The 19,563-nt window shown below is 34.9% G+C and overlaps 1 protein-coding gene across 4 annotated transcripts; it reads left to right on the forward strand.

The window, feature by feature from the left end:
- Nucleotides 1-609: 609 nt before the first annotated feature.
- LOC25488409 (uncharacterized ATP-dependent helicase YprA) lies at nt 610-18,189 on the forward strand. Of its 4 annotated transcripts, XM_013608626.3 has the most exons (27): nt 612-861; nt 1,573-2,229; nt 2,484-2,592; nt 2,697-2,794; nt 3,553-3,708; nt 4,478-4,546; nt 5,350-5,472; nt 5,550-5,699; nt 5,836-5,967; nt 6,058-6,137; nt 6,255-6,349; nt 6,452-6,519; nt 8,646-8,747; nt 8,852-8,925; nt 10,903-11,010; nt 11,192-11,267; nt 13,175-13,311; nt 13,420-13,579; nt 13,674-13,847; nt 13,970-14,086; nt 14,169-14,324; nt 15,006-15,170; nt 15,272-15,384; nt 16,754-16,877; nt 17,494-17,589; nt 17,716-17,778; nt 17,888-18,189. In XM_013608626.3, the coding sequence occupies exons 1-27, from the start codon at nt 697-699 to the stop codon at nt 17,909-17,911; spliced, it is 3,591 nt and encodes a 1,196-aa protein (XP_013464080.1). In that variant the 5' UTR covers nt 612-696; the 3' UTR covers nt 17,912-18,189. The 4 variants fall into 4 exon arrangements, 3 of the variants coding, with proteins under 3 accessions (XP_024633113.1, XP_013464080.1, XP_024633112.1); XM_024777344.2 differs by lacking the exon at nt 3,553-3,708; XR_003009591.2 differs by lacking the exons at nt 17,494-17,589; nt 17,716-17,778; nt 17,888-18,189 and having other exon boundaries at nt 610-861; nt 15,276-15,384.
- The last annotated feature ends 1,374 nt before the right edge of the window (nt 18,190-19,563 follow it).

Below are 19,563 nucleotides of genomic sequence, written 5' to 3' on the forward strand. Positions count from 1 at the left end.
AGTCAAAAAAAGAACTATAAACTATCTGAACGATTAATATGCATGTGTCCAGTAAAACAAAGAAAAAATAATATGCATGTGACACAGAAAAATTAATACTCTAAAGACAAACAAGAAGAAAAATTAATATGCATGTGACGAAAGAAAAAGGTCAGTGATATATATTGCTAAAATATTTGTCAAAAAAAAAAATATATATTGCTGAAATGTAAGATCATCAGCCTGCGGGAATCGAATAGTGATCTGCTACAAAAAGCTCGCATATGCTTGCCAAAAGTTCCTATCAACAGCTTGTTAGGAAGCCCTTTTCTGCATGTTTTTCTTTGCATTCTTTAAGCTACTTTTTCTATTAAGGGCTTCTAGTGAAAACTGTTTGGCCTGACTTCTTCTCTTAAGGAGAAGAAAAGTCTAAAATAAGCTAGACCAAACACTACCTAATTCTCGATAACATTTTGTTAAGATTAGATTTTTTATTATAAAATTATTGAACTAGAATCTAGTTCAAACGGCAAATAGAAGGGCTAAAATATACTTTTTGCCGTTTGTTTTTTATTGGTATTCGTTTTTATCCTTTATTCATTTTATTTTTATTTTATTTTATAAACAGCGAGTAGAATTTGTTTTTTTGAACTGAAAAAAAAAAACGAAAAAGCGCTGCAAACATTTCCCACGCAGTTGCAGTTGCAGTTGCGAGCAATGGCAGAAGACAGCAACGAGAAGGAAATTCAAATCCGAACCCTGACCGGTGAATCCATCACTCTTCACATCACTCGCTCTTCCACCGTCCAACAACTCAAACTTCTCCTCAACCACTCTTTCCCTCCCGCCACCAACTCCCCCAATTTCCATCTCTTCTTCAAGGCACTCTCTCTCTCTCTCTCTCTCTCTCTTAATTTTCATTGCGTATTCATTGTTATCGTTTTATTTTCTTCTTCAATTTCAAGAGTTTGTAACTTATAAATTAGTGTAGCAAACAGTTATTTTGGTCCTGAATGCGTGATACACAGTCCCTATAGTTCCTAAATGTATCGAAATTGCAAACACATTCATAATAAGGAATCCTTTATTAGTAGTTTTATGTATTAAATTAACTACCTAGAAACATATTCGAGTATAGAAGTGACTAATAAAAGACTTATGGATGTGTTTGCAACTTTGTTAGCTTTGGGGACTATAGTGATAATGTCTCACATGTTTAGGGACTGAAATGATTGATTCAATAGTTTCTAATTCGTAATGTATTGTAGAAACAATAGCAAACCATTATCTTGATACGTGTGTGATACACCGTCAGTCAGACCGTAGTTCCTAAATGTATCGAAATTGCAAACACATTCCTAGTGACATGTTTGACGACTAGATTGATTACCTTAAAGCAAATTTGAGCACCAAAATGATGAATAAAAGAGGCACTTTTGGTTGTGTTTGCAATTTGATTACTTTCAGGGACTGTAGTGACAGTGTCTCACACATTAAGAGACCAAAATGATTGTTTACCGTAAAAACAATATCATTTTAGTTTAACTTTGAATGCTGTAATGATGCGTGATTATCATGCATTTTTGGTTTCAGGGAAATAAATTGCAATTGCATGATCAAATTGGTTCTTATCAAATTGAAAGCGGGGACTTTGTTGTTTTGATTCCATTTGTCAAGAAGGAACCAACTCAAAAAGAGAAACCGGATTCGGTTTTCTCTTCTCCAAATGTTGCTTGCAATGCTTCAACCTCCAGTTTCGCCGATACAACGTGGTCGAATATTATGGAAGATTTGTCGGAATTACGCGAAACCACTGAAGAAATTGATGTTATTAAAAAGAAAACTGTAGAGGGTGAAATGAAAAGGGGTTTAGGTTCTGAGAAGGAGATAAATCTTCCTTATCATATGATATTGAATACATTGGATCATACTAGTAGGAGTGCTGAGGTTTTTCCAAAGGTATTGGAATCGGTGAATTGTTTATCTGATTTGCCTCTTGGATACTGCAAGTTGTTGAAGAGAACATGTTTGAAGGGAAATGGTGGTGGCAGTGTTACTTGCTTGTGTCCGCCTTGGTTGAAGATGGTTCTGAAGTCGTTTGCTTTCATAAACATTTTTTCCGCGTTTCTTCATTTGCAAAGTAGGAAGGTAACAACGAGTCTACTGGATGAAGCACTTGACCAGCTGGCGAAGTTTGGTGTTAAACTTGGCGCCCATGACATGAAGCGTCTTTCCCTTCTTTGTCCTCATGTAAATTGGTTGATTTATCTTACTGTTTCATTTATTTAATTTTTTTCGCTTATGAATGTTTATTTCTTTCATTTAAAAGATCATATTTTGAATTATATACATGCTCACCTTATGATTCATGTTGAGATGTGTGGTATCCCTAATGTAGTATAAACTATAGGTAAGGCCTTAGAAGTAATAACACTTGTTCTATGAAATAACATTTTTGTAGGCTTGCATTATGTGCTCTAATTTATGGATTGAATTCTTTGCAGCTTGTATGTTTTGTAGATGACATAGAGAAGGCAAGTTTTGGTGATGTCATTGTCGTAGTAAATAATTCAACTACCAATGACGATCGAATTGAAGATAATCCTAAAAGAGGTGCATCTAAAATTTGTACTGTTGTTTTGCAAAGTTCAGTGATATTATTTTCCATGAGGATGATTTTTTTCTTTCTTTTTTGCTTGACATGTCCTATTTAATAGCTCGCAAGTCGCTGTATATTTCAAAGATTGTCAGTACATTGGAGAGAAGGGACAATTCTTTCCGAAAATATCTGGGGTTGGCTTTTGAGCAGCTTCAGGTACTTTTTTTTTAACATTAACCGCATGAATGATCCACCGTAGACTTATTTATACTGTCTGTGAGTTTGCATGTGAACTTATTTTACTAACTTATTATAATAACTCTTAACAATTATAAATTTACAATGCTCACTAGCAAATAATTGGCTTTGTATTCTGTTCTTTTTTGTTGTTGAAAACTCGGTATCCTGCCAAGGACCGACTAATCTGTGGGGTCCAATCGCACTGTTCACTTGCGGGGGACCCCTTTAAAGGCAGAGCATAACTCTATATGGACTAACCCACTGAAATTGGCACCGGAAGGAATCGAATCATTGGGCATTAGAATTGCATCTGTATGGTAGTTGATTTTTAGAACTCTGGTATTGGGTGACATACAGCATTCTTTCTGGAGGAGCTGATGCTGTAGGATAAGTTGACGTGGATTGTTCAATAGGGATGGGTGTGTTTAAAACCACTTGGATCTGAAATTGTGGTATGATATGACAGCTTAAAGATCCCAAGTACACGCCAAAGGACTAGGTTTATAAGCATTCACTAAACTTAGATGGATTTTTGAAGGCTTGAAAAAACTTATGTGCAAAGCTCATTATAAAGTCACATGCTAGTTATGTGAGTGTGACTACTTTATATAAAGAACAGTGTGTTAAATTCAAATATAGTAAACTAAAATAAAAACATAAAATCAAATATACTTCCCGTGTCGTTAATATTTGTGATATTCAATAATGTGCATTGTCATCGATCTCATTTGTAGTTTGAAATTGGAGATGAGATGAACGTGAGAATTTCGTTCGAAACACTGCTTGCAACAGTGAAGGACCTTGATTTTACCAGAAAAGGAAGCAAATCTAAACGTGTAAAGAGAAGCTCAACTTCCTCAGGATCTAAGATGGACCGCATTGGGTGTCATGTGTGTATTTATCTTGTGACATATTCATTTTAAATTTTATAGCTAAACGCATATAATCAAATTACGAAAACTTTTCATATATTAGATCATAAAGATAAACAGCATTTGAGGAAATTAAAATGTTGGTATTTAGACTTAAGTAATTTTTCCTAATTCAAAGGTTTGGCTGCATTTGTTTTTGTCAATTTGCATTCAATGCCATGATAGTGCATCTTTTTCCTTTTTCTTTAGGCTTAATTGCACTTTTGGACCCCTATCTTTCCAAAAGTTGCGGTTATGGCCCCCTAACTAATTTAAATACAAAACAACCCCCTATGTTTTGTATTTAAATTAGTTAGGGGGCCATAACTGCAACTTTTGGAAAGATAGGGGTCCAAAAGTGCAATTAAGCCTTTTCTTTATTGGTCAACTGGTTATATAACATGATAATCACCAAGCCAAAATAATATAATATGGCTGGGGTAAGAATTCAGAATTCAAACCTCTCGAGTTCATGCATGTGTTTTAATATAATAGTGAAATTTCTGACAGATATTTGGTTGATTTTTAAAGATATGGGTGGGAGAAATTGTTGCATGTCAAAATAGATTGCCGGGAAACTAGTATATGGATTACGACAAAAATAAATCAACCATACTTTATAGCTTCTTTTTGTTGTGTTTCTTAAACTGTACTTACTTTTCTGTTGCAACCCATAGATTTTTAAATTATATGCTGTTAGAATATAATGAACAGTGTTAGTTCATATCACTCATTCTTGGTTTGGCAGGACACAGAGTCATTAATGGCTGTCGACATGGTTGATCATCTTAAGAAAGGAATTGGATCTGAAGGACAGGTTTTTATTTTTTACTGTAATCAATGTGTCTTGCTTTTGAAAGTATAACACATGAAATCCTTAATTTCTCTTGATTTCTGGATGTGGTGCCAATGGTCTACTGTAAAATACACAACCAATAATGTTTGTGTTTGAAAATGAATACGAGAAAGCATTTGAGTTAATCTGCATGTCTCAATTACACACCGGAGAATAATATATATAGTCAAGTGCAGAGATTATAATTTCCCAGTTTTTTGTAAATGCATAATTATCCTATTTACATAAATTTGAATACGCTTCCTCAAAATGGACTTTGTAAATTATATGCACCAACCTTGTTAAACATATTACCAATCCAAGGACCTCTCTGACTCAGTGAGGACATTTTCTGGTTGGTTATTTGAATTTACACAGCTTTTCATTAAGTGTCCCGCTAAAAGAAAAAAAAAAAAGAAGAAAAGTGTCCTGCTAAACCATCTCCTTAATAAAATGGCGATCTATCTCTGTATGTTCTCTCATGGAAGTTGGGTTCATTGGGTGGGCGCACAGATTATAGTTTCTCACTGGGCTTTAGATACCATATTGAGAAAGCGAAAACAAGAAAACATTTGATTGAATATGTTCATCTCAATTAGAGATCAGAGTAATATATATAGAGAGTCATGATTAAAAGGACTCTAATTTTTCTAATTACATGATTATCCTACATATAACAATTCTAACTGTTTAAAGTCCAACTTGATTTTCTTTTCACTAAGTAAGATGTATCAAGGCATGACTTACTTAGCTTAGCGCTAAATTATGAATGTGTGTTAATGCAGATTGTGCATATTGAAGACATATGTGCCAGAAAAGCCATTTACAGTGACATCCCAGCTGAACTATCAGAGAAAACGAGATCTACACTAAAGTATATTGGAGTTTCCAAATTGTATAGTCACCAGGTATGAAATAAATATGTACAAATATGCCTTCGTAGATAATAGTTTCTAAAATATTATCTGCTGCATGGTTTACATAGGCAGAGTCTATACAAGCCTCCCTTCTCGGGAAGAATGTTGTTGTGGCTACAATGACATCTAGCGGAAAATCTCTTTGCTACAACCTGCCCGTTTTAGAAGAGTTGTTTAAGAATTCATCGTCATGTGCTTTGTACATATTTCCTACAAAGGTTTGTTTTCAGTCTGTTATTTAATTTCTCATTCTGAATTCTAAGTGCTTGGAGATCGTCATACACTCCCTCTTCTTTACCTTTTGTCGCCTAGAGGTTGTTGTAATTAGATAACTGAATTATTTCATGCTGGCAGGCGTTAGCTCAAGATCAACTAAGATCTTTGTTACACATGACGAAAGAATTTGATGTTGACTTAAATATCGGTATATATGATGGTGACACTTCTCATAGTGAAAGGGCACGGCTGCGTGATAATTCTAGACTGGTAATCTTAAAAGCAGTAACTGATGTCTTCTTTAGACTAGACAGATTATGGTGAAAAATGCTTCATTATATATTATTATTTATATTGCAGTTAATCACAAATCCAGATATGTTACACATAACAATCTTGCCCCACCATCGGCTATTTCGCCGGATTTTATCAAATCTAAGGTATTTTATATGGAATATTCAATCATATTATCAAAACCATATTAGTTTGGGTTTTATATGGAATATTGCTTAATGCATTGTTATTGCGGAGAGGTTTACTCACTCTTAACCAATCAGGTTTCTGGTAATTGATGAAACTCATACCTACAAGGGAGCATTTGGAAGTCATACTGCTCTTATATTAAGGAGGCTTAAGCGACTCTGCTCACATGGTTTGTGGAGCTTCAGGAAATATCTTTATACTTATTGTTTTATAGTTCTATTTAAATTTTAAATTGAAATGTGAATGCAATTTGTCTCCATTCCATTTGCAGTATATGGAGCTGTGCCTTCTTTTTTGTTCTCTACTGCAACTTCTGCAAATCCTCATGAGCATTCTATGGTAAATATTTCTTTGAAATAATAACTTTTTTATACAGTAAGTATTATATGAATAGACACTATGTTGAAAAATTTATAAGAAAACAACAATTTTAGCTGTAACAATCTCTGCACTGCTGTCTCAGAATGGAAGATGATTTCTTTTAAAATAAAACACCTTAGGAAATAACATAGAAATTAAGGAAAGTGATAGTATGTGGTTGCAAGGCAATTCCTATCCAAGAAATTCACGAGCGTCGGTCTACAATAAATACATTGAATGCTTATTTAGTAAGCACTAGCCTAGGAAATTGTATACTCTAGGAGTAATAACAATCAATCTAGGAAGTTGTACAATTAAAGGAACATATAAAGTTTTTAATTTTAACAATATGAATCACATGCTCTATAGTATTTCTGGTCACCACCTTCCATGATGCTACAAATTCTGCAAGTTTAATTCACCACTATCTGGGTCATCTAAGTTTAAATAAGTTGAAGAAAATAGTTCCTTGTCTCTTTCGTTGGAAGTCCTTGAAATGTGAGTCACGTCAGTTAGGCAAACATGTTCATTCTATCATTCCAAGTCAAGGTCACATCTGCCTGATTCTCCCTTTAGTCTTGTTCATTACAATGTCTAGAGTCCAAGTCGGGAAGGGGTTGAAAGATTGTAACTCATGGGTACTGTTGTTTATACACCTAACCTTTCAGAGCCTTACGCTTTATTGTTTGAATTATTACTCAACTATGTTAAGCCACCAACAAGCATCATCCCTAGTAAAATCAAGACCCCGAACCCTCTTCCTCCTCATCACATATTGGAGGGTTATTCCCCCTAGAAGGACCCCTTCCATGTCTGGTTGGTGACACACATGTTATGGAATGTGAGTTAGTCTTGAATGAAATGATGGAATTGCTTGAGAGATTAAACCCTCAGCCTCATGTATTTATATTCAAAAGCTTACAATCAAGATCCCTTAATTACAGGGATAACAGTAAGTGCTAATATAATAAAGATGTAAACAAAATATCTATATAATAGGAAACTAAATCAAGTCAACATCTCAACAGCTAGAAATGTGACTTGAAACCAGTTAGCTCCCTTGGTCCTCCCTTCGTCTCTTATTCTCACTCTACTTGTCTCACATATGTTTCTAACATCTTTCAGCTCCATTTGACTTTTGTTTCTGCATCAACCAAATTCTTCTCCTATGTATCCGCTCTTGATTACATTGCAGCTCTCATAGTGTCCATCCATAGCCTCTTTAATTGGTATATTCGATACCAAATAATAGGTACCAGATAAATAGCAATAAATGAAATAAAAATTTATTATGTTAATGCTTGATTCTAGACCTGTATCAAGGTGATAATAGGATCTGAATATGGAAAAAGGACAGAAGAAATAGAATGCGGAGAAAAAAACTGTAACATCCCAGATGACTTTAAGCATTGCCGACTGACCCTACAAACCAACACGAATCTTTTCAGCGTGTTTTGTCCTTACTCACACGCTTACCAGAAAACTTCCCTGTTGGTCACCCATCCAAAGACCACTCCAAGTCAAGCACGCTTAACTGTGGAGTTCTTATGGAATGGGCTACCAGAAAGGAGATGCATCTTGTTGATAAAGGTTGTATCAAACAATTCTTATAAGCCTTCCTTCAACCATGAAGTCCCATACCAGCACGGCCTCAGGATCCCTCTCATTCCGGTGTGATTCGGTTCGTTTAGAAGCTGTCAGGAGCCGCTCATTGTCGTGCCTTGTGCACCGGCGGCCACTCCCCGCCCTCGTCAGCCTTGTGTGTTACAAAAACAATCCCAAGCTGTTACAGAGTGTGCCTAGTCTCTTGCAAATGTTTTAGGTGATTACCACCTTGTTTTGCACTACCCCTACTATCAGGATTCAGGTCATATAACCGAAGACAGTAGAGTCCTCCCACTCTTCCCATCCTTGCCAACTCAGCAATTAGTTACATAGGCGGTGATATTTCCCTCTCTCTTTCTTTGATTCCCTATACTCCCTCTTTGACTTCTCACATTACATACATAGTTGTTTATGTTGTCTTGTCTGTTATTATAAGTTTGTGTGGTAATCTTCTCAAAATTGCTATACTGCTGCACTAACCATGAATTTCTATGTCTAAGGAACTTGCAAATTTATCCACAGTGGAGTTATTTCAGAAAGACGGAAGTCCCTCTGCAAGAAAACTCTTCATCCTTTGGAATCCTGTTTTGCGCCCAAAAGCTGTGAGTTGGACCTCTGTTACTTTAGTTTAGTGATGTAGCTCTGGTAGTGCTAACTGAAGACATATTTTAACAAACCAAATGCCATTGCTACTCGACTGCTGCAGACATTCATTAAAGCTCACTTGGCTATGGATAACAATGAATTAGCAGATGAAAGTGCCAATTTTGTTCGTTCAAGGTGATAATCCCCACATGTATGACAAGAAATTTTGATGCATGCAAACTTATTTTGACCTGCTTTTTTTATCAATGAAAACTCAGTTCCAGCTTGAGTTAAGTGCGTTATCGACCAATTTTTCTTAAAGCTTAAGCTAATATAGCCTAAAGAATTATTTATAACTTTAATATTCCAAGTCAAATTAGTTCAGTCTTAAGGTTCAAAGTATAGTCACTGCGCATGCTACCTTGACCTTGGACTGATCAACTACAGAACAACCAAGCTTGTTCCTACAAGGTGGTTGTCGGCTATATGGATCAATCAACACAATAATGTCCTGTCATGTATTTGTTTCAAAGATAGACTATTTACCTGTACATTGCTCTTAATGACCTTGTGCTGTTAATGGAGACGAGAATTCAACATTTGGAACCTGGTCTTAAACTCTACTGCCATGTTGTGGAAAAAGGATACTCTCTAATTCCCAAGTAGTTGTTGGGATTTGTTTGGTTCAAACATGAGTATGAGAGATATTTTAATGAATGGGGGATAAAGATAATCTACATTTTAAACCCATATAATGCTTAATGTGACATTTCATGCAAGGTTATTTTAGTCAATGCATATCTAAGTTCATAAAAACATATTCTCTTCCGTCCAAGTGCCCCTAATACTGGAGAGGAGCTAAAATTGACTCATGATGAATTTTGCTCCATTGCCCTCCCTTCATATGCCCTCCAAAATATTGATCCCAACAATAAAAGTTTGAAATAATCCCTCCCCGTCCCTCCATTTTCCCTAGCCAAATAGACACATTCGATGGACTTGAGAAACAGAGCACGTTAGTTGTCAACTGGAGCCCCATTGACTAGACATTTTATAGGTTGGTTTCTTGCCTCTGTAACACAACAAGTATCTAAAATTAAACGGTGCTTTGTCATTTGGGTTTTAGGGTTAATTCAATCTTATATGCTAGCCGAAGATGTGATGACTGTGTAAGGCATATAAAGATTATTTTTGCCATATCTATTGTTGATGTGGGGTCTTAGCATACCCCCTCACACTTAGGAGTGGACATCATCTGGAGCATGGACAAATGGCGGTGACCACCAACACTGTCTCATGCCGAGGACTGGATGTATACAGTGTGATTGCAAGCACCACCTTCGTATCCTCTCCTTATGGGTCTTTCATGACTTCACTGTTAGATTGTCAAGCAGCGCCTTTGTTTTATTGACAATCCATCAAAATTTTCAGAGACTCAGTCGAAAAATTAATGTTATGGTTTTCGGAACTTGTTTTCTAATCACTTGACCAAGATAGCTGAAGACATTACAAGATAGTGGAAGAGGACTAACTATCAGTTGGTTCCTATCCCACGGAAGTCCATGGACTTAAAATTATTGGTTCACTTTTGTTCTTTTAAGACATGTTATGGCCTGTTATAGAAGGCTTGAAGTGCGGCACAAATGATGTTTAACATCTGTATTATAACGTACGCAATGTGGTGATGATTGGTGACACTTTAATTGATGGAATGGAACATTACCTAACATAGTCCACCATTGAAGAAGTTAATCGTGACCGGTGATGATCTTTCAAAGATTCTAAACAAGCTTGATAACAACTCTATGATGTCCATTTTTCGTGATCACACAAAATAATGGAGTTCATTCCCAGTCTAGTTCTCAAGTCTCAACAATTTCAGATAGGACATTGACATGGATAGTTTTTCTCCCCTTCTAATTGTTTTATCTTTAATGTTATTGGACCGAGTCTCTTTTGGATTTTCATCGTCAAATTTAGAGTTAACTATGAGAATGAAGTATATTTTATAGTGGCCGCTAGATTAAAAGTAGTTCATACCACCAACTTAACATACTGTGTAAAATTGAAATTGTTGATACTGAATAGGTTTAAATTTGCACACATTTCCTCAGTATGTAGTAATCTTGCATATCTGAAGTTTTAATGCATTGTGCCCTGTTTCATGTGCAGCCCAATCGTGGATGTTTCACGCCTTCTTGCAGAAATGGTTCAGCATGGTCTTCGCTGCATTGCATTTTGTAAATCAAGGAAACTTTGCGAGCTTGTTTTATCCTATACGTATGTAAAATCAATTCCATCTACTTGTGTAGTTTGCTAGAATTGATGTTGGGATATAGTTGTTTTTTTTTCCCCCAAATTCTACTTGTTATCTGATATCCATTAGAATTTAAGTTAATGTCCACTTAGTTGTTAAGAAAGGAAGGTTTTCTTGCAACTGAAATGATTTGAAATGACACAGACGTGAAATTCTTCATGAGACAGCCCCTCATCTACTGGATTCCGTATGTGCATATCGTGGTGGCTACATTGCAGAGGTCAATTTTACTTCACTCTTTGTCTTTTCTGGTTACAAAACTCTACATTAATATATGTATGTGCAATTGCATGCTTCTGTGTATGCATACAATCTGTCCGCATATCATGTTCATGTAACTGGTATTCATAACTGCAGAGGTAATATATTATTTATCCTAGGAACAGGTGTCTAATATGCTCTGATTTCATCACCAATGAAGTCCTTCTGTTGTTGTTTTTTTGGTTTTCGCCTTCTTTTTATCAGTGGAAATATTTATAGTATTCAATTTCATAAAGAATATACCCTCAACTGGATCCTCCAATGATTAGGGTGTCATTATATTAGTCCTCTAACAATTTTTGTGCCCAATGTAGTCACCAAAAAATTTAAAAATTTCTATATTAGTCCTCCAAAGAAATTTTTATAAAATATCTGGGGATTGGATGGGCCTAATATTCTGATTCATAACTTAATGCCTTAATGATGCTTTTTCTAGATGATATAGTCCTAGTTCATGAATTGAGTTAAAGGGAGAATTCGTAGCTTCAGTTGTTCCGAGATGTTTTGGAATCAAAGGGTTTTTGATTAAATAGGAGGAAAACATAGTAGGTGTTGTGTAAGTCCAAAAAGATGTGATCCCAGCATGCCTCTAAAAGTCAATATATTCAAACAAGATGGTTGATATAGAGAAATTCATTACTAATGATTTCTGATCCCAACATGCCTAAGACTCAAGAAAATCCTACAGTAAAATTGCTAAACCAACACTTTTCTATAGTAATGGATGACCGACAACGTAACGCCAACTACAGAAAAAAATAATTTTGGTGGAGATTTTAATGATTAAGTCAACATATAGGAACATACACGATTAGGAACAAATAGTATTATAAAGAAAGTTGGAATTTAACCCTATGAGGAGGTGATGACAAAAGATTTCCTATGGTGGTTTTGTAAGTTGAACATATTTTGCTACAACATAATATCTACAAAGATAGTATCATCACGTAATGTTTCAAACTAAACATCTCTACAGTTAAAAACGTAGTGAGGGGCAAGGTAGTCAGGAACGAGTCCCAGCACGTAGGATCGCATGATCTTACGTGCCACAGCACCTCGACCGTGCTTTGATCCTACTTACGAACCGTGTTTTCTCTGTTTTGCTTTGTTTCCTCTGTTTTCTCTGTTTTTTGCCGTTTTTTCCTCTGTTTTTCTCTGTTTTATTGCTTGGTTCCTCTGTTTTTCCTCTAATATCTCTGTTTTTATGCTTGGCTCCCCTGTTTTCCCTCTATTTTCCCTATATATTTCTCTCACTTATATCGACAACCTATCGATCCTACTTACGAACCGTGTTACGTTCCTCGTGTTTACGTTCTTTCACCGGCCGACCGATCCTACGTAGGAACTCGTTCCTGACTACATTGGTGAGGGGGACACAGGTGGTTATTCAATATTTTGAGGAAAAGGTTTGGACAACTTTAGCAGCTTGAGGGAGGAGTCATCTCCTATTTTATTCTCTAGCTTTCTGCATCTCTATCTTTCATACCCAGTTTTACAGCGGAACTGTTGTTTGTTTTTAAGAAGGAAAGGTCCATTACTTCGTAATTCTAATACCGATACATCTGGTACCTTTCAATTTATTTCTTGAGGATATCATTTAAAAAAAAAAAAAACCTTTTATTGCAGAACTTGGCATTGTTTATCAGATTCCATGTTTACCATTACTTCAATGTATCTTTTAATATTATGGTTATGAATCTTGAAAGCAATAAAATATCCCCCATTCAAGTTTGATTCATGATTTGAACATTTCTCATTTTAATCCAATAGTAGTGCAGTGCTCATTTGTTTGTTTAGATATACGGGGTGTTCAGTTATGGTGATTAAATGGTATGAGACTCAATTCTGGCGTTTTCAAATTGACAGGAAAGAAGAAAAATAGAGAGTGCATTTTTTGGTGGTAAAATTTGTGGTGTTGCTGCAACTAATGCTCTTGAGTTGGGCATTGATGTTGGAGAAATTGACGTCACTCTGCATCTAGGATTTCCTGGTAGTATTGCTAGGTATTCACCCTTATTCTTTGTTATCCTTACTTGTCCTTTTTAATACCTTCTTGTGTGCAAGGTTGTCGGATTTCCGTTTTATTTTCCAATTAATATTTTTTATTTTAGCTTGTGGCAGCAAGCTGGTAGGGGTGGGAGGAGAGATAGATCATCTCTTGCGATATATGTTGCCTTTGGTGGACCACTTGATCAATACTTCATGAAAAATCCTAGGAAACTTTTTGATAGACCAATTGAATGCTGTCATATTGATTCCCAAAACAAACAGGTTCATAATTTTTAGAAAGTTTTTTCAGGATTATTTTTTGAGTTTTTCTCAAATGGAACGGTTTGTTGTGCTAATTATGCCAGGCTCTCTCCAGGTTCTTGAACAGCATTTGGTCTGTGCAGCTCATGAACACCCTCTGAGTGTGCAGTATGATGAGCAGTATTTTGGTGCTTGCTTAGAGAGTGTTTTGAATTCTCTAAAAGATAGAGGATACTTATGTTCTGATCTGTCCGATTCTCCTAGAATTTGGAACTACATTGGTCCTCAGGTATACGAGATTCTTAAACAAATTAGGTTTACTGTCTTTCTGGTTTAGTTTACTTCTTTATTATCAATCTCTTTGAAATATTTGGATATTTTACTATAAAATTGTTTTCTTGTTTTTTCCAGAAATTACCTTCACAAGCAGTCAATATTCGAGCAATAGAAACTGTTAGATACAGTGTCATAGATCAGAAAAAAGAACAAGTCCTAGAAGAGATAGAGGAAAGCAAGGCTTTCTTTCAGGTATTGACTTCTACCTATGTGGACAAAGAGCTTTGCTACCTTTCAAAGTTCATAAAGTTTATTTATGCTGTACTCGATTCAGGTATACGATGGTGCAGTGTACCTGCGTCAGGGGAAAACGTATTTGGTTGAAAAATTAGATCTATCTAGCAAAACTGCTTTCTGCAAAGAGGCTGATCTGAAGTATTATACGAAAACTCGAGATTACACTGATATCCACGTCATTGGGGGTAATATTGTATGTGATCTTCAGTTTTGTAGAGATCCTTTGCATTATATTTTTAACCTATTTCTCTCGAAAAAAGTGACAACCAATTGTAATTTGATTTGCTCTTTCATGAAATAGGGGATTAAAGAATGTATGAAATGCTGTTTGATTATTAAAACATAACTTCATTTGTTATATATCTCCAAATTTTAACTCTTAAAAGTGTTGTGCAAATAATCTCACAACTAGTAATGCTTCTACACACTCTGACAAGTTTCAACTCACACTTCATTAACAATTGAAATTCATATGGATCCTCTAACAAATTTCAACCCTTGAAGTTATGCTCTCCAATTAATCTCATAAAATGCTAGTAAGACACTAACAAATGATCAGGAATTTAATCCCTGGACCTTATTCAAGTTATTATTCTAGCGTTCATGCCTGACTTATTCTAATTAGGAAAAATATACTTCTGAAATCATTATCTGTCACAAAAACTGCTAAAAAGTAGAATCAATGAAAATCAAGCAAATTAAGGCTCGGTCATTTAACTGGAATCTATAAAATCTTCAGGTATATCATCTGTAAATCTAGTGAAAAGTCTCTTTATTATGCATCAACTTTATAACATATACTTCCACCTTATATCTGATGGATAATGATTGTGATGTTAAGGTGTTTGAAAACCCATGTCCCTCCTATTTTCAGGCTTATCCAGTAATTGATTCCACCATGTTTCCAAACACAAATGTCCGTGCTAATGTATGCCAAGTGACAACTACTTGGTTTGGATTTTATCGTATTTGGAGAGGAAGCAATCAAATCATCGATGCTGTTGATCTAGCACTTCCTCCATATTCATACCAGTCACAGGTGAACTTGGGCACTGTTAGGATTTTATATGGCAGTTTTCTTTTTATTATCCGTATGTGATGTGTTTGTTTAACTTTGTTATGTTCTTTTTCTGTTAAAAGGCAGTCTGGGTTCCTGTGCCACCGTCAATAAAAGAAGCAGTTGTAAAAAAAAATTATGATTTTCGTGGAGGTTTGCATGCTGCTTCTCATGCTGTTTTACACGTAGTGCCTTTGTAAGTTTCGTATAAATGTTAGTTATAATGTTTTGGCATCAGAAACATGAGATAGAAAATCCTAATTGCTTCCATCCGTGCTCTGTTGGTTGTTGGTTTTAATTCGCATTACCTGTTAGGTACATATTTTAAGGTTCCTCTAATTTAGTTTTTTACTTTTTTATAGGAATATTTTTAGTCTCCATTAACATTAATAAGTGATATTATTATTATTGTTGTTGTTGGAAATTCCACCTTTATTGCGGTCCGCCCCTAGTCGCCTAAATTGCGGCCTTTGGTTAGCCTTCATTGCAGCCTCCAATACCTTGATTGTGTTGGCTTCAAGGGGTTGGATTTAGTCCCACATCAGATAGATAGTACTCTTGAGAAGAGTTTATAAAGAGGGGGCACTCCTCACCTTACAAGCCGGTTTTGTAAGGATGAGTTAGGACCCAAATTTCAACAATCATCATCATCATCATCATTATAATGATGAGCCGGTTTTGTAAGGATGAGTTAGGACCCAAATTTCATCATCATCATCATTATAAAGAGGAGGCCCTCCTCACCTTACAAGCCGGTTTTGTAAGGACGAGTTAGGACCCAAATTTCAACAATCATCATCATCGTCATCATTTCCTGGGTCCCCCTGATTTACACTCTTTTCATCACTTTTTCATGAATTACTGTAATCTCCCGTCTTTGATTTTTCACCTGTATGTATGTAAATCTGTAGAGGAGATTTATAAGTAGACCAGCTTTGTTACTAAGGGGATTTAGTGTAATTTCCTAAAGGAGCATGAGTGGGTTGTTATTTAAGAAAAATTGAAGGATGTTGTCATTGTTGTTATTAGCATTGATAGTATATTATTCCAGCCAAAGACATATATGTATCGTAAAGGTTTCCTCAGAGCCAATGTTTGGGGATGTGCACGTAAATCATACACTACTGTTAGCATTATGAGTTTTTATGATATGAATGTAAGTATGTAAATTATATACGCATGAAGTTTGGTTACTCATAAGTTCACCGATCGTGCATTGGGAGATGAACTACGTGTGGCAACTGGTTGTCAGTGTGTTTTCTTTTCGGATGCTTCCTGTTTATTGGATTTATGCATGTATTTAGGGGAAGGAGTGCGGCTTTGAATTTTCCTCTTTTTAACATATGAGTGAATTTAATATATCAGTTTTTCTCCACACTGGACCTTGTATTGGTCAAATTTAACATGGAAATTAATTTTTTTTATTTGAGCAGTCTCTATTACATGTTGTCTTGCTAAATGGTTTTGCATTTCAACCAGTAGGAAATTAAAACATGTTTCTCTTTCCTGTTGACGAAACTGTTATTCCTGTTCATGTTTATATATTATGATCTGTGTGCTTGCAGACATATAATGTGCAACTTGTCTGATTTGGCTCCCGAGTGTCCAAATCCTCATGACAGCCGATATTATCCTGAAAGAATCTTAATATATGATCAATGTCCTGGAGGGTCTGGAATTTCAGTACAGGTATATAACATGAGAAGTCTGGGAATCAAATGATATTTTGTTTACTTTTTCTTTAGTTTTCATTAATACCTATTTAATGTTATTATATAGCACTAAATGTTGGGAGTCAACAAGAAAATAAACTCAATATCATAGAAATGAGAAAATTACAATGATGTGTAAAGTAGTAAACCATTGTACAAAATGAGAAGTCTCGGGTGTTTTATGTGATAAAAATGTACCGCTCAATCTAAAGGAAAAGTTTTAACGCGCAACTGTAAGGCATGATTTTCTGACATAGTGTTGGGCGGTCAAATGCCAACACGTGGATATGCTCAATGTATCAGATATGAGAATGTTGAGTTAAATGTGTTGAAGTTCTAAACAAGATAGAATATAAATGATTCATCTTTAGATTTCATACATGAAAGTGTCTTACAACATCAAATATTTCATGTAGCAAACTTTCAATTGTGAGTAAAGTCTTGTTAATTGTTGTTGTAATACTTGCACTATGCTTGTGTACTTGGATATCAATGACCTGTTGTAATACATTCATTTTTTGTTTAACGAATCTTCGCAAGTGCCAATCAATGGCAACATTTTTGTTTAATTTTGTTTTTTGTTTGTTTAATAGGCTCAACCTCATTTCACAAAGTTCCTGGCAGCTGCTCTGGAAGTGCTCACATGTTGCCGCTGTTCGGCTGAAGTAGGTTGCCCTAATTGTGTTCAGGTATGGAGCAAACATTTTCTGATACAATTAATTTTAATCATTTTTCAGGTTAAACTATATGCTATATTAGTAGAATGTTGAGTCATATGTTTATTGTTTATTTAATAAAGTTCTTATATTTTTTAGAGCTTTGCTTGCCATGAGTATAATGAGGTTTTGCACAAGGATGCGGCCATTATGATCATCAAGGTGGTGGCTTAATTCAATTCAACCTCATGATTTTCGGTATTCAATTTTCATTTTGGTAACCGTTGTTCTTACAGGGTATTCTTTTTCTTTTTTTGGTGAAATCTTGCAGGGTATTCTAGATACAGAGAACTAGTACTCAAGGAATGTGCTGGCTATTCTGAAGTCTCTATAGGGAAATGATTTTTTTTTTCCTTTTCAAAGTGACTTAAAAAGGTATCCGATTCTTTTTTATTTTATTTTATTTTATTTAGATTAATAGGAAATAAAAATTAATTTAAAGATATATGATTTTATGATGACATATGTATTTAAGAGACCCGTTTGTGTACTACTACTTCAGCAAAATTGCTTTCTTATAAGAAAAGGAAGGGAAGTAAATGGCAAAATTGCACCGTGTTAGCCTTTAAGTTATGCTCCTTTTGCAGTAGTGTCATTTATGCTGTATTTTATGACTGTTCAAACTACACAATTTTCGTTACACAATATAAGATGAACGATATTCAGGTGTCCATTTATCGCATCTCGCACTAGAGATTAATTACTCAATATTTGGGGCTAGTGAACTCAAAGTATTTCTTAAGTGATAACATTGTTGTGAAAAATTAGATACTTTGTTTCTAAGGTTTTTAGATTTGAGAATTTAGACTTAAAGAAGTTATGGGAGTTATTCCAATATGACTTGTTTATGCGAGTTATTCCAATATTAAAATGCTACATGTACTATTTTAACAAAACTTGTTAAAAAGGTTAACCGTGCAAACATAATATAACATTAAAGGTCAATTTGAAAAGAAAAAAAAAACTTAAAAACTAATCCAGAAAAATGGTTAAACTTAAAGGACCGTAAACATAATTTTGCAAATGTAAATTCTTTTGGAGTTGGAGCAAAATTATAAAATTAGATAGGAGCTCCATTTTAGTTTTGAAGGTTGCTATTATTTTTTATTTTTTTATCCCTTCTTTCTTATTTTTTTACTTTGATCAAATCTATCATGGCCCCATCATTATAACATGTAAGACCTCATCGTTTGCATGCATTATAACTGACCTCATATTTTGCATGCAAGTATTTAGTGGAGATTTGGTTAAATTACAAACATTTGTATGGTAATGCATATTTTGTGGAAATTTGAGTTGAGTTTTCCTAGTCCAAGATATTTAGGGTGTGTATGTTTTAAGTTTGTCAAATTTATTTTAAGGAATAACATTTTTTGGAATATAAAGATGATAATTTTATTACTGTTATAAATACAAGTAAATAGAGATGATAATAATAGAGAGAAGGAGAAGAAGAGAGAATAGGAGGAGTATTCTTATTCACTGATGTGTGTATCAATGTTACAAATGAGCTCTATTTATAGGGAAATAGAGTAGCTTATGAATTAAGCCCAATAACCTAGTAGTATGGCCCATTAACACATTTGCTATTTGGACATCCACTATTAATATTTATAACACTCCCCTTAGATGTCCATTGAGGATATGCCTCATTAAAACCTTACTAGAGAAAAACCTAATAGGAGAAAAATTCTAGTGAAGGAAAAAGAGTACAATATCCCTTTTGTGTATGATAATCTGTCTCGTTAAAAACTTTACCAGGAAAACCCAATGGAACAAAACCATGGTTAAGGGAAAAAGAGTGCACAACACATTTATGTCTCCCCCTCATAAAGACAATCATATATGAGACGAAGAAAGTCAAATAATATTTGTTCTAGTTACTCAAAAGTTTACTTGCAGCGACTTTGTTGAAATATCTGGTTTATCTTCATAGTCTTCTTCAAA

This window comes from Medicago truncatula, chromosome 2, assembly GCF_003473485.1.
Source record: "Medicago truncatula cultivar Jemalong A17 chromosome 2, MtrunA17r5.0-ANR, whole genome shotgun sequence".
Lineage (NCBI taxonomy): Eukaryota > Viridiplantae > Streptophyta > Magnoliopsida > Fabales > Fabaceae > Medicago > Medicago truncatula.